Source organism: Erithacus rubecula, assembly GCF_903797595.1.
Source record: "Erithacus rubecula genome assembly, chromosome: 19".
Taxonomy (NCBI): domain Eukaryota; kingdom Metazoa; phylum Chordata; class Aves; order Passeriformes; family Muscicapidae; genus Erithacus; species Erithacus rubecula.
In genome coordinates, this window is record NC_136671.1 from 3,900,935 (window position 1) to 3,915,723 (window position 14,789).

The 14,789-nt window shown below is 55.4% G+C and overlaps 3 protein-coding genes across 11 annotated transcripts in view; 2 read left to right on the forward strand and 1 right to left on the reverse strand.

The window, feature by feature from the left end:
• Positions 1–4,381, forward strand: part of TAOK3 (TAO kinase 3) — a 72,495-nt gene extending 68,114 nt beyond the window's left edge. For all 8 annotated transcript variants that reach the window (XM_079322629.1, XM_079322634.1, XM_079322632.1 and 5 more), the window contains 4 exons: positions 1,306–1,545; positions 2,581–2,793; positions 3,141–3,323; positions 3,625–4,381. In XM_079322629.1, coding sequence (XP_079178755.1) covers positions 1,306–1,545; positions 2,581–2,793; positions 3,141–3,323; positions 3,625–3,786 — 798 coding nt within the window. In that variant the 3' untranslated portion in view covers positions 3,787–4,381. The remainder of the gene's footprint in view (positions 1–1,305; positions 1,546–2,580; positions 2,794–3,140; positions 3,324–3,624) is intronic.
• Positions 4,382–6,061: 1,680 nt separating this feature from the next.
• PEBP1 (phosphatidylethanolamine binding protein 1) lies at positions 6,062–8,281 on the reverse strand. The gene is made up of 4 exons (XM_079323025.1): positions 8,105–8,281; positions 7,701–7,810; positions 7,018–7,118; positions 6,062–6,851 (listed from the first exon to the last, which is right to left on the reverse strand). Exons 1-4 carry the CDS (start codon positions 8,237–8,239, stop codon positions 6,634–6,636), a joined length of 564 nt encoding a protein of 187 aa, XP_079179151.1. The 5' UTR covers positions 8,240–8,281; the 3' UTR covers positions 6,062–6,633.
• A 595-nt stretch (positions 8,282–8,876) lies between these two features.
• Positions 8,877–14,719, forward strand: VSIG10 (V-set and immunoglobulin domain containing 10). 2 transcript variants are annotated; one of them, XM_079323022.1, is made up of 8 exons: positions 8,877–9,165; positions 9,360–9,644; positions 12,017–12,295; positions 13,035–13,328; positions 13,426–13,536; positions 13,791–13,803; positions 13,916–14,076; positions 14,172–14,719. In XM_079323022.1, exons 1-8 carry the CDS (start codon positions 8,937–8,939, stop codon positions 14,252–14,254), a joined length of 1,455 nt encoding a protein of 484 aa, XP_079179148.1. In that variant the 5' UTR covers positions 8,877–8,936; the 3' UTR covers positions 14,255–14,719. The 2 variants fall into 2 exon arrangements, with proteins under 2 accessions (XP_079179148.1, XP_079179147.1); XM_079323021.1 differs by lacking the exon at positions 13,791–13,803 and having other exon boundaries at positions 13,897–14,076.
• Positions 14,720–14,789: the final 70 nt, after the last annotated feature.

Sequence of the window (14,789 nt, forward strand, 5' to 3'; positions counted from 1 at the left end):
CAAGCCTGTCCCAGGTGTTGCAGCCCCAGGGGCTGAAGTTTGCAGGTGTGCTCCTGTTTGAGCATTACAGCAGGATTACATGTGAGCAGCAGCTCAGAATAATTACATTTTTTTGCTTCTCCTGCAGAAACTCGTTAGGCTGGGGCAGCACTGGGGTGGGGCAGCCCTGCTGTGCCTGGCTGTTGCAGCAGGAGCACAGTGCTGAGGCTGTGACCTGAGCCTGGATCAGGGATGCACCAGCAGAGTCTGTGCAGGGCACAGCTAGAGCTGGGGTGTGACACCATGTGACACAAATATTTGCAGTAATCAGGGAGGGAACTGGTGTATTCCCTTCCTTGTAGCTTAGGGAAGGTTATCTAGACTGTGGACACCCTGTGCAGGAGCTCTTGGTGAACACTGCAAAAGCCTCTGAGCCTCAGGCTCCACCTGAGTGCTGCACCTTGGGCAATTCATTTTCTCACCTGAGGTGGTGATAGAGCCACTGACCTCTGCTTTGGCCACCCTAGTGCAGGTGATGGGGGGAGCTCATTCCCAGTACCCAGCAGGGGCAGAGGGGAATGAAACCAGACAGGAGCCCTGATTCTGTCACCTGAGCACCCTGGGATGCATTCATTGAAAGCTGCTGTGAGTTCCTGCAGGCACAGAGGGCTTGTGTGAGGTCCTGGTGCCACCTGCTGGGGACTGCTGGGCCATCCCAGAGCTGCCAGAGGAGCAGGGGACGGAGGGATGGATGGATGGAGGGATGGAGGGATGGTCGGTGACTAGGTGGTCACTCAGCATCCCCCTGTGCTGCTGGTGTTTCCCTGTGACACAGGCAGTGCCTGCAGTTGTGTAGAGCAGGGAGCACGACCCTCAGGCTGGGGAGCTGCAGCCTGCAGCAGAGCTGCCTGCTCAGGGGGGTGTGTGTGCACAGGGCTCCTCTCAGCGCCGTGTGTGTCTGTGTCTCTGTGTGTGTGTGTCTGTGTGTGTGTGTGTGTGTGCTCAGGGCCCCTCTCAGCGCTGTGTGTGTGTGTGTGTGTCTGTGTGTGTGTGTGTCTGTGTGTGTCTCTGTGTCTGTGTGTGTCTCTGTGTCTGTGTGTGTGTGTGTCTCTGTGTGTGTGTGTGTGCTCAGGGCCCCTCTCAGCGCTGTGTGTGTGTGTGTGTCTGTGTGTGTGTGTGTCTCTGTCTGTGTGTCTGTGTCACCGTGTGTGTGCTCAGGGCCCCTCTCAGCGCTGTGTGTGTGTCTGTGTGTGTGTGTGTCTCTGTCTGTGTGTCTGTGTCACCGTGTGTGTGCTCAGGGCCCCTCTCAGCGCTGTGTGTGTGCAGGAGCTGAACAAGAAGCGGACGCAGAAGGAGATGGAGCACGCGATGCTGATCCGGCACGACGAGTCCACGCGGGAGCTGGAGTACCGGCAGCTGCACACGCTGCAGAAGCTGCGCATGGACCTCATCCGCCTGCAGCACCAGACGGAGCTCGAGAACCAGCTGGAGTACAACAAGCGGCGCGAGCGGGAGCTGCACAGGAAGCATTTCATGGAGCTCCGGCAGCAACCAAAGAACTTGAAGGTGCTGCAAGCTTTTCTCCTCCTCCTGCCTCTGCCCACCCCTGCTCTGGGTGCTCTCCATGCCAGTGCTCTCCCTTGCATCCCCTCCCTTCGCACAGAGCGGCTCTGCATAAGGGATAAGTGGGCCGGGATAGCCCAGAGCTCACAGAGGGTGTTTTAAGTGCTGTGCTAATTGAGGCTGTTGGGTAAAATAGTCCAGCCCTAAGCAGAGTGATACAGAAGTTGTTTCTGACAAGCTGTGTGTTGTTCAGGCCCTCGCTGGTGTCAGTTCAGTGATGAGAGGGGTTGGTGGTGCTTTCAGAGTCCACAGAGGACACAGAGCACTCTGAGTGTGTGCTGAGCTCTGTGCACACCCCAGTGTGGCCACAGACCTGTGAGCTGCTCTCTGTTCCTCCTCGCAGTGTCACAGAATCACGGAATATCCTGAGTTGGAAGGGTTCCCACAGGGATCATCCAGTCCAAATCCCAGCCCTGCACAGACACCCCAACAACCCCACCCTGTCCCTGGGAGAGGTGTCCCAATGCTCCTGGAGCTCTGACAGCCTCAGGGCTGTGCCCTTTGCCTGGGCAGTGCCCAGCACCATCTGCTGGAAGAACCTTTCCCTGATACCCAACCTCAGCCTCCCTGACACAGCTCCAGCCATTCCCTGGGGTCACTGGTCACCAGAGAGAAGGCACATGGCTGTCACTCACACCCTTGCTAGCTCTCAGATCTGCAGCCTCCACGTAGTGCAGGGTTGAGGTGGGAAGGATGTGGAAGGGGAACAATGCTGTGGAAAAGCAAGTACGTTTTGGGAGGCAGGTGATGGGCTGGGTGATCTGCAGGAAGCAGGGGCAGAGGATAGAAATGCCCTGGGCTGAGTGGGTGCTTCTCCTGGCCAGGCTGCAGCAGGGCCTGAGCTGCTGCTGCTGCTGAATCCCTGTGGGAAGCACACACAGGGAACTGTGGTTCCCAGCACCCCACCCATGTGGACCTACCACAACCTCTCCATTCCCAAAGCCCTTCGTGCTCTTCACGTCGTTCCTTCCTTGGCAGGCTATGGAAATGCAGATCAAAAAGCAGTTCCAGGACACATGCAAAGTGCAAACTAAGCAGTACAAAGCACTGAAGAATCACCAGCTGGAAGTAACTCCAAAGAGTGAGCACAAGACAATTCTGAAGAGCCTGAAGGACGAGCAGACACGGAAGCTCGCCATCCTGGCCGAGCAGTATGAGCAGAGCATCAACGAGATGATGGCCTCGCAGGCAGTACGTGCAGGGCTGGGGGGCTCTGGGGCCTGGCAGCACCCTGGGGGAAACTTCTCCAGCCACTGAATTATAAAATCTGATTCAATAACACATCAGGTGGCACTTTGCCTCTTGGAGTTAGTGTCCTGTAGAACATCCTTCCCCTGCTGCCCTCGCCTGCTGGGGTTTGGGATTGGATCTTCTGAGGTTCTGCCTCAGAGTGAGCAAAGCTGCTGCTCATTAAACCTTTGCTGCTTTCTCTCTGCCACCAACAGCAGTGGCTGTGGGGAGGAGTGGTGTGTGCCTTGTGTGGGAGCAGAGGGATTCCCAGCGGGGGTTTGAGTGCTGTTCTCCCGATGCTCTCTCAGCTCCGGCTGGACGAGGCCCAGGAAGCAGAATGCCAAGCCCTGAGACTGCAACTCCAGCAGGAGATGGAGCTGCTCAACGCCTACCAGAGCAAAATTAAGATGCAGACAGAAGCACAGCACGAAAGGGAACTCCAGAAGCTGGAGCAGCGGGTGTCGCTGCGCAGGGCACACCTGGAGCAGAAGGTAGGTGGTGGCACGGGGCGGGGACAGGGGCAGGGCTGTGGGGACAGGGGCTGTGCTGTGCTGTGGGACACAGGCAGGGCTGTGCTGTGCTGTGGGACACAGGCAGGGCTGTGCTGTGCTGTGGGACACAGGCAGGGCTGTGCTGTGCTGTGGGACACAGGGCAGGGCTGTGCTGTGCTGGGGGACACAGGCTGGGCTGTGCTGTGGGACACAGGCTGTGCTGTGCTGTGGGACACAGGCAGGGCTGTGCTGGGGGACACAGGCTGGGCTGTGCCAGGGCTGCTCACCGTGCTCCTTGCAGATCGAAGAGGAGCTCGCCGCCCTCCAGAAGGAACGCAGCGAGAGGATCAAGTTTCTGTTGGAAAGGCAGGAGCGGGAGATTGAGACGTTTGACATGGAGAGCCTGCGGATGGGCTTTGGGAATTTGGTCTCGTTAGAATATCCCAAGGAGGACTATAGATGAGGTTAAATTTCTTTGCCATTTAAAAACAAAACAAACCAACAAAAACCACAAAAAAGCAAACAGAGTAAGGATGAAACTTGCAAACCCAACATTCCCCATGTTGACGGGCGTGCTCTCTCTCTTTCTGTCTCTCTTACTGACATCGTGTCGGACCAGTGCCTGTATATTCTTATCCATCAGGGGCCCCTTTCCCCCGTCACGTCCCGGTGCAGGACAGCTCCTGGCAGTCTTTTCCATAGTATGTCACAGTATTGATGTCTCTGTGCAATGATTAAAAATGTTTCAGTGAAAACTTTGGAGACAATTTTAATGGAGAAAAAAAAAAGAAAAAAAAACAACATTAAAAAAAAAGAACCACCAAGTGGATGTATGTTGCTTCTGAGCAATCACTCATTTTACCACCAATCAATGAAAGTACAAGCAAAAAAATATTAATAATTAAAAGATATCTACGATCCCAGGGGGAGAGAGACTGAATCCGCAGCCTTACCTTAACTAGCTGCTGCATAATTTTATTTTATTTTTATTTTTTTGGTATTTATTCATCAGGAATAATTAAATAATAAAAAAATTTTATTAAAGATTGAAAAAAAAATTTGATACATTTTACAGAAAAAAAAAACTTAATCGTGCTGTACATATCAGTGGTGACATATTATTACTTTTTTGGGGGTGGGGAGGGGTGGGTGATGATGTGGTGATTTTTAGGAGAACCATGCCAGGGGCAGCAGGGACGAGCCCTGGCCCCTGGGCATATTCTTGATTGTATCATAAATCATTTTCTGCTGTCGCAGAGAATGTGAATACACTTAAATGAGCCCACAGGATCCCAGTAGCACAAATTGGGCTTTGTCAAATCGTGTATTTTGTGTATAGAAGGAATTTAAGGAGAGCTTTTACTTATTTTCATATTGTATTTTAACTGTTTCTCTGATCAAAAATTTTTTTACTTCTTTCCTTCCCTTCCTTCCTGCTCCAGCCACCCCCCACTCTCCAGTTCTGTTCTGGAGCTCAACACTGTCTGTTAGATCATCCCAGCCCTTTTCAGTTTTTCTTTATTTGATTTTTTTGGGGTTTTGTTTTTTTTTTTTTTGTTCCTCCCCCAAGTCCAACCCCAACCCCATGATCTTGGTCATAAATATTGCATTATTCACACTTTCAAACTGTGTATTTTCTTACAATAAAAAGAGAAAAAAAAAAGGCTTTACTTCTTTTGCATGCACTTTAAAAAAAAAACCAACAAAAAAAAAAGGACAAAAAAACCAACAAAACAACAAAAACATTTTTCAGGTTCCAGGGAAGAGCATGAATAACTGTCAGAGCTTTTAATTATATTTGTAAATAAAAGTGTTCATCACAATGCCTGGCTGTGTCATTGTGGGAGGGGTGGCTCGTGGCCCAGCACAGGTGTGAGGTGGGGATGGGGAGGGGACACATTCCACAGTGTCCCATTCCAGTGTCCCTCAGCCTGGGGCTGCAGGAACCTCAGGGCTTGGTCTCCTGACAGTGGAGTTTAGGTCATGGGGTTTTTATTTGTTTTATGTCCTCTGAGCAGTCCCAGGATGGATCAGCCTTGTGAGTCTCTCCATCCTCAACTCTGGTGGCCTTGCTCTGGAGGATGGGGATGTTTTCCTGGAAATCCATTGATTCTGTTGAAATGTTTCCATTGCTGGGCTGATAAAACTGCCCTGGGACAGCCCCATCCCCCTGAGATCTGGAATCCCAAACTTTCACAGGGATGCTGTTTGTCAGACCATGCAGAGCTTTGATACAGCAGCTTGCAAAAAAGAGGGAATTCCTGATTCCATGAAGTTCAATTGCATTGGCTTCATCTTTTTTACCTTTTTATAGCCATCAGGCTCTACCAGAGGCTCATTCCTGCTCCAGGCCTCCCTGCAAAGCTGCTGGAGGAGCAGGAAGCAGCTGGGACCTGCAGCTGGGCTGGGACGTGGCTTCAGGTCAGTAAAGCTGGTGGTCAAAGCCCAGGCTGACTGCTGGGGTGTCAGACCTGCTGTGGTTATGTGGGGGCTCCTGTGGAGGGAAGGAGCCTCCACAGGGCTGGGAGTGTGGGGAGATCCTTGGAAAGGAAGAGTGCTGGGGATGTTCTTAAAATAGAAAGACATGATGGCTTTGAGCTGTGTCCTGCCAGCATCAGTGAGTCCAGGAATGGGGAGCCCTGGGCACAGGGTCCAGCCTCATCCCAGGAACACAGCACCACTTCACTGCTCCCTGAGCACTGCCCTCATCCCCCAAGAAGACACAAGCACACCAAGGACCTTGGGAAGTTTTTAATTGCACTGTGAGCACGGGGCACGTCACCACAGGACTGAACAAAACAAAGTGGTCTCAGCTTTGAGTGGCAGCAGAGAACAGAAGTGCTCTAGGTCAGCTCCTGCCTCCCCCTCGAGCTGCACCTTCACTACTGTAGTGGTGTTATGGAGGCACTGGTTAAATGTAAGAAGAAAGAAAAGAAAAAAAAAGGGGAGGAAGCTTCCCTTCAACTGTCCTCTCCTCTTCTAGAAAAGAGTCTCTACAGCCAGCACCCACTCCGAAGTGGTTGTGTACCCACACCCCACCCCTCAAACCACCCCAAGACAGCAGAGACCCCCTGAACTGACACTAAAGCACAAAAGCTTTGGATTCCCTGAAGCAGGTCAGTTTGGAGGGAGTGGCCCTTCCAGAGACACCCATCAGCAGCTCTAGCTAGGATACCACAAGCATCGGCACAGGAGCAGGGACAGTGACATTTCCAGCGGTCAGAGCGGGACAATTAACAACTAATTAACAAAACAGAACTACAGCCCCGTGCCCGGCCCCACCCACGGGTGCTGCAGTGCCCCACAGGCCCTACTTCCCCGAGAGCTGCTCGTAGAGCTTGGGCACGTAGTCATCCCACTCGGCCTGGTAGCAGGTGCCGGCCACCGGCGCCCCCAGCCCGTACTTGCTGCGGAAAGCGGCCACCTTGAACTTGCCGCGCTTGTCCCCGGAGCGGTTGGACAGGACGGGCTCGCTGCAGGCCAGCTGCTGCGGCTGCTCGTACACCAGCCACACGTAGCGGTGCAGCCCTGCGGGCAGGGAGGGACGCGTCACCGCCTCTGCCCCTCCCAGTGCCCCTGGAGATGCGCTAGGTGGGCTTGATCCCGCTACATCCCCAGCAATCCTGCAGGGATCGCTCCCTGCAGGCTTTACCCCCACCTTTCTGCACTGGTGTGAGCTGCTACAGGTACCGACCTGTTCCCTTGGGAGGCCCGGAGCCAACATAATCCGACATCACGGTCCCGCTGTTCACATTGTTACCTTTCATGTTGGTCACCAGGAAGTGATGCCACTCCCTGAAAGGAGAAGGCAAAGAACAATCTAAGGGGCAGAGCCGCAGATAGGAAGACCCTCTGTCACTCCATGAGGCTGTCAGTGTGGGGTAAACAAACAGCTGCCACTCCTGGTGTGCCAAACCCGAAGAGCATGAGTCCCAGAGCAGGAATGCTCCGTTGGGATGCACAGCCTGCCTAAACCAGCTCCCCGTGGCTGCAGGAAACCCACAGCCTGACCCCCGAGAGTGGGTATTCCACACGCTGCTGAGCCTGACTTGAGGAAGGTGAGCTGGTCCCAGATTTAAGATTCTGCCAGCAGCAAAGACTTAATTCCAACTCTCATATGCTCTAAATTAGAGCAAGCAACAAATGCTCTGTTGCTCCAGCTATAACAGACCTTTGAACACCCTTGATAAAAGCAGCTGCTCTTACCATGCTTACTTGGCAACCATGCTCTTACCATGCTGTCCCCGGCTACGGGAGAGATACAAGGACACGATTTCAATAAGCCACAGCCCCACCTCCCCCTTAAGCCTCCGCTCAGCCCAAGAGAGATGTTCCTTTTTCCCCTCGCAAAACACGGAGCTGTCCAATCCCCGTTACCTGAACTTCGGGTCCTTCCGACTGGGCGCATCAGGGTCTGTAAGGACCAGGGTGTAAAGCTTCTGGGGATCGCAGCCGTCCCACTCGATGCTGGTGGGGCGATGCTGGACCTGCAGGGATGCCCAGCAGTGTTAGCGGCAGCCCCGCTGCCCCCGCCGGCCGCCCGCCCTGCACGACCCGCGCTGGCAGCGACACGAGCGGTTCAAGGCCATCCGCGCCAGCCCGCCCCGCGCCTCCTCTCCTGAGGCACGGCTGCCCCCGCAGCAAGGCCGCCCCCGCAGCTCAGCCCTTCTCTCTGCCCCCGCGCCCGGCGAAGCTGCGGGGCAGCGCAAGAGGCCCGACCGCATCCCATTGGCGCCATTTTGCCGCGCCAACCCCCGCGCGCAGCGCCCGGCGCTGCTCACCTGAGTGGGCGTGAGCACCTTGCCCAGCTCGTCGATCTCCACGGAGCCATACTTGACCCTCAGCGGCTGCGCCGGCTTCTGCTCCACCTCGGCGAGGCTCAGCGGCCCGTCCCACTTCGCCAGGTCCACGGGCATGGCGACGTTTGTGGCTGCGGCGGCTCCGGGCTGCCTGATCCCCGTGCCCCTTGGCGGAGGCACCGCCCCGCTCCGCTCCCATTGGTGGAGACGCTGTTATACTCCGCTCCCATTGGTGGAGACGCTGTTATGCTCCGCTCCCATTGGTGCAGACGCACCTGCTCCAGCGCTATGGCGCCCCCAGGCGGAGCTGAGCGGGGCCGGCCGAGCCCCGGTTACCTGGGCCAGCACTGTTACCTCTATCTCTAATTAGGTTAATTAATAATTAATATGCCAAGGCCCGGTGGGGCAGCCCTGTGGGTCTCAGCGCTCTGCTTCACGCACGCTTTGTGCTTCCAAGCTGCCACGTGTAAGGTGTCCTGGACAAACCCGACGATAGTTGCGTGGTTACACAGAATAACCATTTATCTCTGTTCTTCCCGCCCCGCTGCCTGTGGGATGTCTCTAAGAGGGTGGATTAGAGCAGCTCTGGACGTGGGGGTCGCTCACCATTCATCGAACTCCATTCCGCGTGGTTCAAGCAGTCCCGGCCCGTGGGCGGCACCGCCAGCGGCAGCGCCAGCCCCGCTCTGCTCTGCTGTGCCGCCCCAGCGGCCGAGGGGACACTGAGGTGACCCCAACATGGCGGGCGGCGCCTGCTGGGGGGGTCCCAAGATGGCGGCCGCCCGAGCCGGCGGCCGTGAGGCGGCGGGACCCCATGGCCGACCCCAGCACGGGCCCCTCACGGGCTCTGCGGGCGGGTCCCCCCGGCCGGGCACGCCCGTCCGCCCTCCCCGGGCCTGCCGGCGGGGCGGCGGCCGGGCAGCGCCGCCTCCGCGGGGCCGTGCAGCGGCACTCGGCCATGCAGCTGCCGGGCGCGCTGCCGCCGGCGCGGCTCCTGCTCGCCCTTTTTGTCTGGAGGCTGGTGCCGCGCCGGGAGGCCGCAGGTAGCGCGGGCTGAGGGGCAGCCGGGAGCCGCGGCCCTTCTCCCGATCCTGTTTGTGTGCGGGCACCTCGGAGCCCCTCAGCAGCCCCCAGCACGCGCCTCAGAGGCTGACATAGATCCGATAGCCGCGTCTGCTGGCGGAAGGCGGCTTTGCCCGTTCCCTCCATCCCTAACGCCGTCCCTTGTCTCTTGCAGGAACGGATGAAGTGGTCTTTGGGCAGGTGGGAGGAAGCATCCTCCTTTTATGCCGCAACGTGTCCAAGGAGGCCACCGAGGTGGTCTGGTTCCAGGGGGACCCGCACGCCTTCCCGCCTCTCTTCTCCTCGAGGGTCTCCTTCCCCCCGGACATTCGCTTTTCCCTGGTGGACAACAGCTCCCTGAGCATCACCGAGCTGCGTGTGCAGGACGAGGGCAACTACACCTGCCGGGAGGTGCTGAACAAGACCGACCATGAGCACAGGGTGCAGCTCCTGGTGGCCAGTAAGTCATCCCCACAGCTCAGCTCCCTCCCTCCGCCTTCCACATCCCCAAATTCATCTGACGCTGGTGGAAAAGTAATATTTAGACATTGCTTTATCGTGCAGAATCTCACATCCTCTCACAAGCAGCAAGATGTGCGTCACAGATCTGGCATATGCAGAGGAAATGCCAGCTCTCAAGTCTTCACTGTGTCTTTTCTTCGTTGCTGGTGATAAATGAGTTTTTGTGTGCATTTCCATTCCCTGTAGCTGTTCCAGGAGGACCCTCTGCCCCAGAATCTTGAGTCTCCATAAACCTTGGGGTAGGGGCTGCTGTTTGCTGTCTGCTCTCCCTTGTTTGGGATGGGTGTGCTGTGCCATTCCTCGGTGCCATCCTTTAGTGGGAGAGCTCTTCCCAGTTGAGGAGTCTTACATCCTTCCTGCTTCAGCCAGGGAACCACTATTTTGCCCTGCTGCCTCATGTATTCCATGGGAGCAGCCCCCTCCAGATTAGCAGGGAGCCCAGGTCCTGTGCCTGGTGCCGCTCTTGGTCCCTTCAGGATTGAGAAGAGGGAAAATCTGCTGCCTTTCCCATTTTGACCCTCTGTACTCCCTTGGCCCCTTCCTTTCTTGCTGCTCTTCCCATGTATGTACCTGTTTGCCTTCAGGGTGTTCCTTCCTTCTACCTGTGTGTAAACACTGCACCTGTTTTGTACAGATTAACCTCTTGAAAGTTTACAGGAATAAAAATTCTCTTCCTGCAGCAAGGAACGTGCAGTTGGGGTGTGGAAGGATTGAAGCCCGGGCTGCTTCAGGGAGTAGATACATAGGCACTGGGCTTAGGAGTGGGGAGCCCCCAATCAGGAGCACTGGGGCAGAGCACTCGGGAACAAAACGTATTTATGAGGTGCTAAGTGTTGGTGCTGCACTCTGAACTTCATTAATTAGTCTGGAATTAATTGTGTCAACTAATTTCCAAGTAGGACAGAGGTGATGTTGGCATACCCTTTGATAGGTGAGAAGGAGATTTCTGGAGATACTTTAGGTCAGCAGGAGGAGCATCAGCAAAAGTGAGAAGTTTAACCTCTGACCTGTAGCAGAGCCCTGTTTTTTCACAATCTCTGTTGGTAGAACTTCTTATCATGGGCTGGAGCAAGTTGTGGACACAGACTTGGCACTGCTGTGGAAGAGCCTCCCAGGATATGTAGAGGTTTTGTGTGGGAATAATCAGCTGACAGTCTTAAACTTGTCCCAAGGGTGGTACCAAAAAGTTCTCTTTTTGTTTAAAGCTGCACTTTGAGAACCTCACAAGCAGTATAGTAAACACTCTAGTGACAGCACAAAGGTGCAGCCCTGCCTTGGGCTGTGATTCTGTGTTTGTTTTGGATGGGAAGCACCTGTGAAGGAAACATGCAGTTCCACACCTCCAGGGATTCCTTGGCACATCTGTGTGGGTTGATGCAAGCACTTTTGTGGCTCAAACCACAACAGATCCTTTTTGCTGGTGTTTTGGGAGGGTGGAGATTTTTAGTTTTTTGCTTTGTTTGGACACCCTGGAGGGGCTGTGTCCACCTGAGCATTCTGAAAGGGCTGTGCCCCATTGATGTGGGGCAGTTTCTGCTGGTTCAGGCTGACAGGATGCCCTATTAACCACAGCCAGGGTTTGGGAGCGGTTTGATCCTCCCCAGAGGTGGGACACAGGGAGTGTTGCAGAGAATTTTCTTGCCAGAGCTGGGTGGTTTCAAAGATCACCTGAGGTGTGTGTACAGTTCCTGGCAAGCCAAGCCCCAGGAAGGTGTCCTTGCAGCTCCCACGAGGGTTTGCCATGATGTTCTTTTAATTAATTCAAGTAATTTGAAACTCTCCTGACTAAATGTTCCCCACAATAAGCCTCAGATACCCCTCTGACACCTCTGGTGTGCAGCTGGCTTTGATCTCTTGGTGGGGTCTTGTTGAGCACTGCATTAGGCACACACAGGGGCATGGCCTGTTCATTCTGCCTGGATCAGAGTCCAGAATCCCTCTGGCTGTTAAATCTGCACGTGTGTGGATCTGTGTGTGGCAGGAGCAGCTGGGAGAGAGCCAGAACCGTGCCTTGCTCTCAGGTGATGACTCAGTGTCCCTCCCTGGTGCCATGAGAACCAGGGCAGTGGGATTTCATTCTCCTGCTGTGTTTATCATTAATGTTTTCCTTTCCTCAAGGCTTGGCTGTGGGGACTCTGACAGCCCCTCTTGCTCCCTGCTGTCACTTACAGCTGTGCATGCCTGGGGCTGTGGGATGCAGGTCAGGGAGCAAGACTTGCAGGGAAACAGCAAAAATTTTTCAAGAGGAGTGATGACAAATGAATTCCAGCCCTGCAAGTGTTTCTGACCACGTGCTGTCCTTGCTAATAGATCCACCACAGGCAACCCCAAGGTGCTGGGCTGAGACCTCGTCGGGGCAGATGCTGCAGCTGTTCTGCAGCTGGCCCGGGGGGTACCCCCACCCCACCCTGCACTGGAGAGAGGAGGGGCAGGATTTGGAGAACTCCAGCTGGGTCATCAGCTCCACCAGCTCCTCAGACACCCACGTGGAGACACTGAACAGCTCCCACCTCTCCCACAGAAAAGTCTTCAAGTGCGTGGGCAGCCACGTGGTGAAGCAGGAGCAGCCTGCCTGCACTGTGGAGATCAGTGAGTGGATTTGCTGCCTCATTAACTGCTAATGAAGCTGTGAACGTGGGGCAGGTGGGTACCCTGGTCACTCCCTGCTCTCCAGAGCACTGAGGCAAAACAGGAGGAAGCATGGCAGGGCACATGTGCAGCAGAGGCACAGATGTCCTGCAGCTGAGATCCATCATGGCAGAGTTGTAGGTGAGCTGTGTTTTGGGCCCATCTCTAGGGTCTAACAGGTTTTCACCTGTGGAAAGCTTCACACACCTGTGTGAAAGTGAGAGGTGGTTTGGGGGCTGTGGGCAGCCTGAGATGGGGTTTGGCAGGGTTGGGTTTAAGGGCTGTGTGTGCCCTTCAGGCATCTCAGGGACCTGAGTGGCTGATGAGAATCTGGGCTATTTATCCTCCAAGGGTTGCCAAGGCTTCACAAGAGCTCTGCTGATCCCAAGGAAAATAATGCCTGGGCTGCTCTTCTCCTCTCTGCCATCTACCTGCTGGCCACCCTCAGGCCATTTTTCCCTGAGGATAGGAAGACAGGTGTCAGAAGGGACTGAGCACCATGGAAGCTGCTCAGGTCACTCCTTGGGAGGCCCCTGAGTGAGCCAGATGCCAAACCCATAGCACTCAACTTCCAGACTGCTGCCTGCCTCCCTTCTGTTAATGATTATTAATCAGCCAGAAGCTTGATTGCTCGTTACGTTAATTGCCTCATCCCTTCCTTGACTCGTGTTTTTGTTTCCTTTTCCCCGGGGCTGTTCAGAGCTCCCCTCCCTGGAATCTGATCCCCCGCAGACGTGCTTTGTGGGTGACAATGTGACGCTGACCTGCCGGGTGACCGAGAGCACGCCGGCAGCGCGGCTCAGCTGGCTGAGGGACATCGCCCAGCCCGAGGAGGAGATCCAGCCCGGGGGGAGGTTCCTCATCTCCCGCCAGGGGAACGTGTCCCGGCTCACCATCCAGAACTGCTCCCAGGCCACTGACGGTGGCTGCTACGTCTGCAAGGCCCAGAACCCGGTGGGGCTCAGGGAGCTCTTTGTGTGCCTCACGGTGAAAGGTGCGTGGGGCTGTGGCAGGAGGGCCTGGGGACACAGCACACCTGCTCTGTGGCTTGCACTGAGAGTTCCTCACCCGTCTGTGTCCCCTCTCTGCAGAGCCAGTGAACATCGTTGGGGTCGTGGGGGCTGTGGTGGCCCTGTCCCTCCTGACTGTCCTCACTGTCACCGGGGTTGTGTTGTACTACAATCCCCTCCTGTGCCTCAGAGGTAGGGATTGGGTTCCTCCTTCCCTAGAAGCCCTAAAGTGGGCTTTATCCCTAACCCACTTGGATGCTGGAGTCTGTCAGGGTTGCCTGTGCCATGTCTAGGCAGGTCACCTCCACATCTGTATGGGGCTGCCAGTGTCTGGGGGAGGCACAGATGTGGAGGCAGGATTGGCAGGGCTTGTCCAGTCCAGTAAAACCAGTGGCACTCCCAGAGGGGCAGTTTCTAATGCTGTCTCTCTTTTCTCTCTCATTCAGGTGCTGCATTCAGGTGAGTTGACATTCCTCAGCCCAGTCCCTCATGGCATCACCACTCAGCCTTCCTGCAGGGCAGGGAGCAGGCTCTCCCCAGCCTTCCATCCAGCTTGCTCTGCTGTTCACAGGAGTGCAGAGTCAGGGGATGTCTTGGTGCTGGTGGACTCTGAAGATGACGAGGAGGGGAAGGGCTCTGAGGAGGCCCTGAGCAGCTGCACTGAGCACGAGGCCATGGTGCTGGTGGGTGGGAGCAGGGCCCAGGCTGCTCACCTGAACCACCTCATGGAAGGTGAGGAGCACCTCTGCTGAGCTGTGGGCCTTCAGGGAGGGAGGAATTGGTGTGGCTGTTGTAGCTGAGATGCTGCTGCTCTGTGCCCTGTGCAGGTGACGATGATGAGCTCCATGGCACGGTGTCTCTGCAGGAAGTGAGAAGAGACAGGAGGCTCATAGCTTCTGTCTGTCCTTGAGGAAGCATGTGGAGCTCCAGCTGGAATCCAGCACCAAGCAGGCCCTCATTGTGTGTGGCTGAGCACAGGCTGTCAGTATCCTGTCCCTGAATACTTCAGGCAGAGCCTTCCCACCTCTCTCTCCACCTGCCCCTTCCACAGTTTCACTCCATCCTTCCCCAGCCATGTTCCTCCATTTCTTCTCTCCTCTTCCATTTTCTTCCTTGTTTTGGGTGTCTCTAAAACAAGGTTGACACCCAGCACAGGCAGAACATGGGAACACCCCCTTACTTTGATGCCTGTGATGGACTCAAATTCCCATGTGGGATTCTGGCTCAGTCCCCTGAGCAGCTCTGGGGTGGAGAAAGTCACCAGGGGGCCACAGTGGTCCTGGGCAAGGGAAGAAACAAGAGCTGTGTGGGCAGGACATGGGTGACACTGACTCTGGGGAGGCTGAATTGTTTGTATTATAAATATTTTTCCCCTGTTCGTTCTGCAGTGTTGCTCTGTGTCCAAGTCAGGAGTTAACAAGTGTGGGTGTAGGGTAATGGGGACG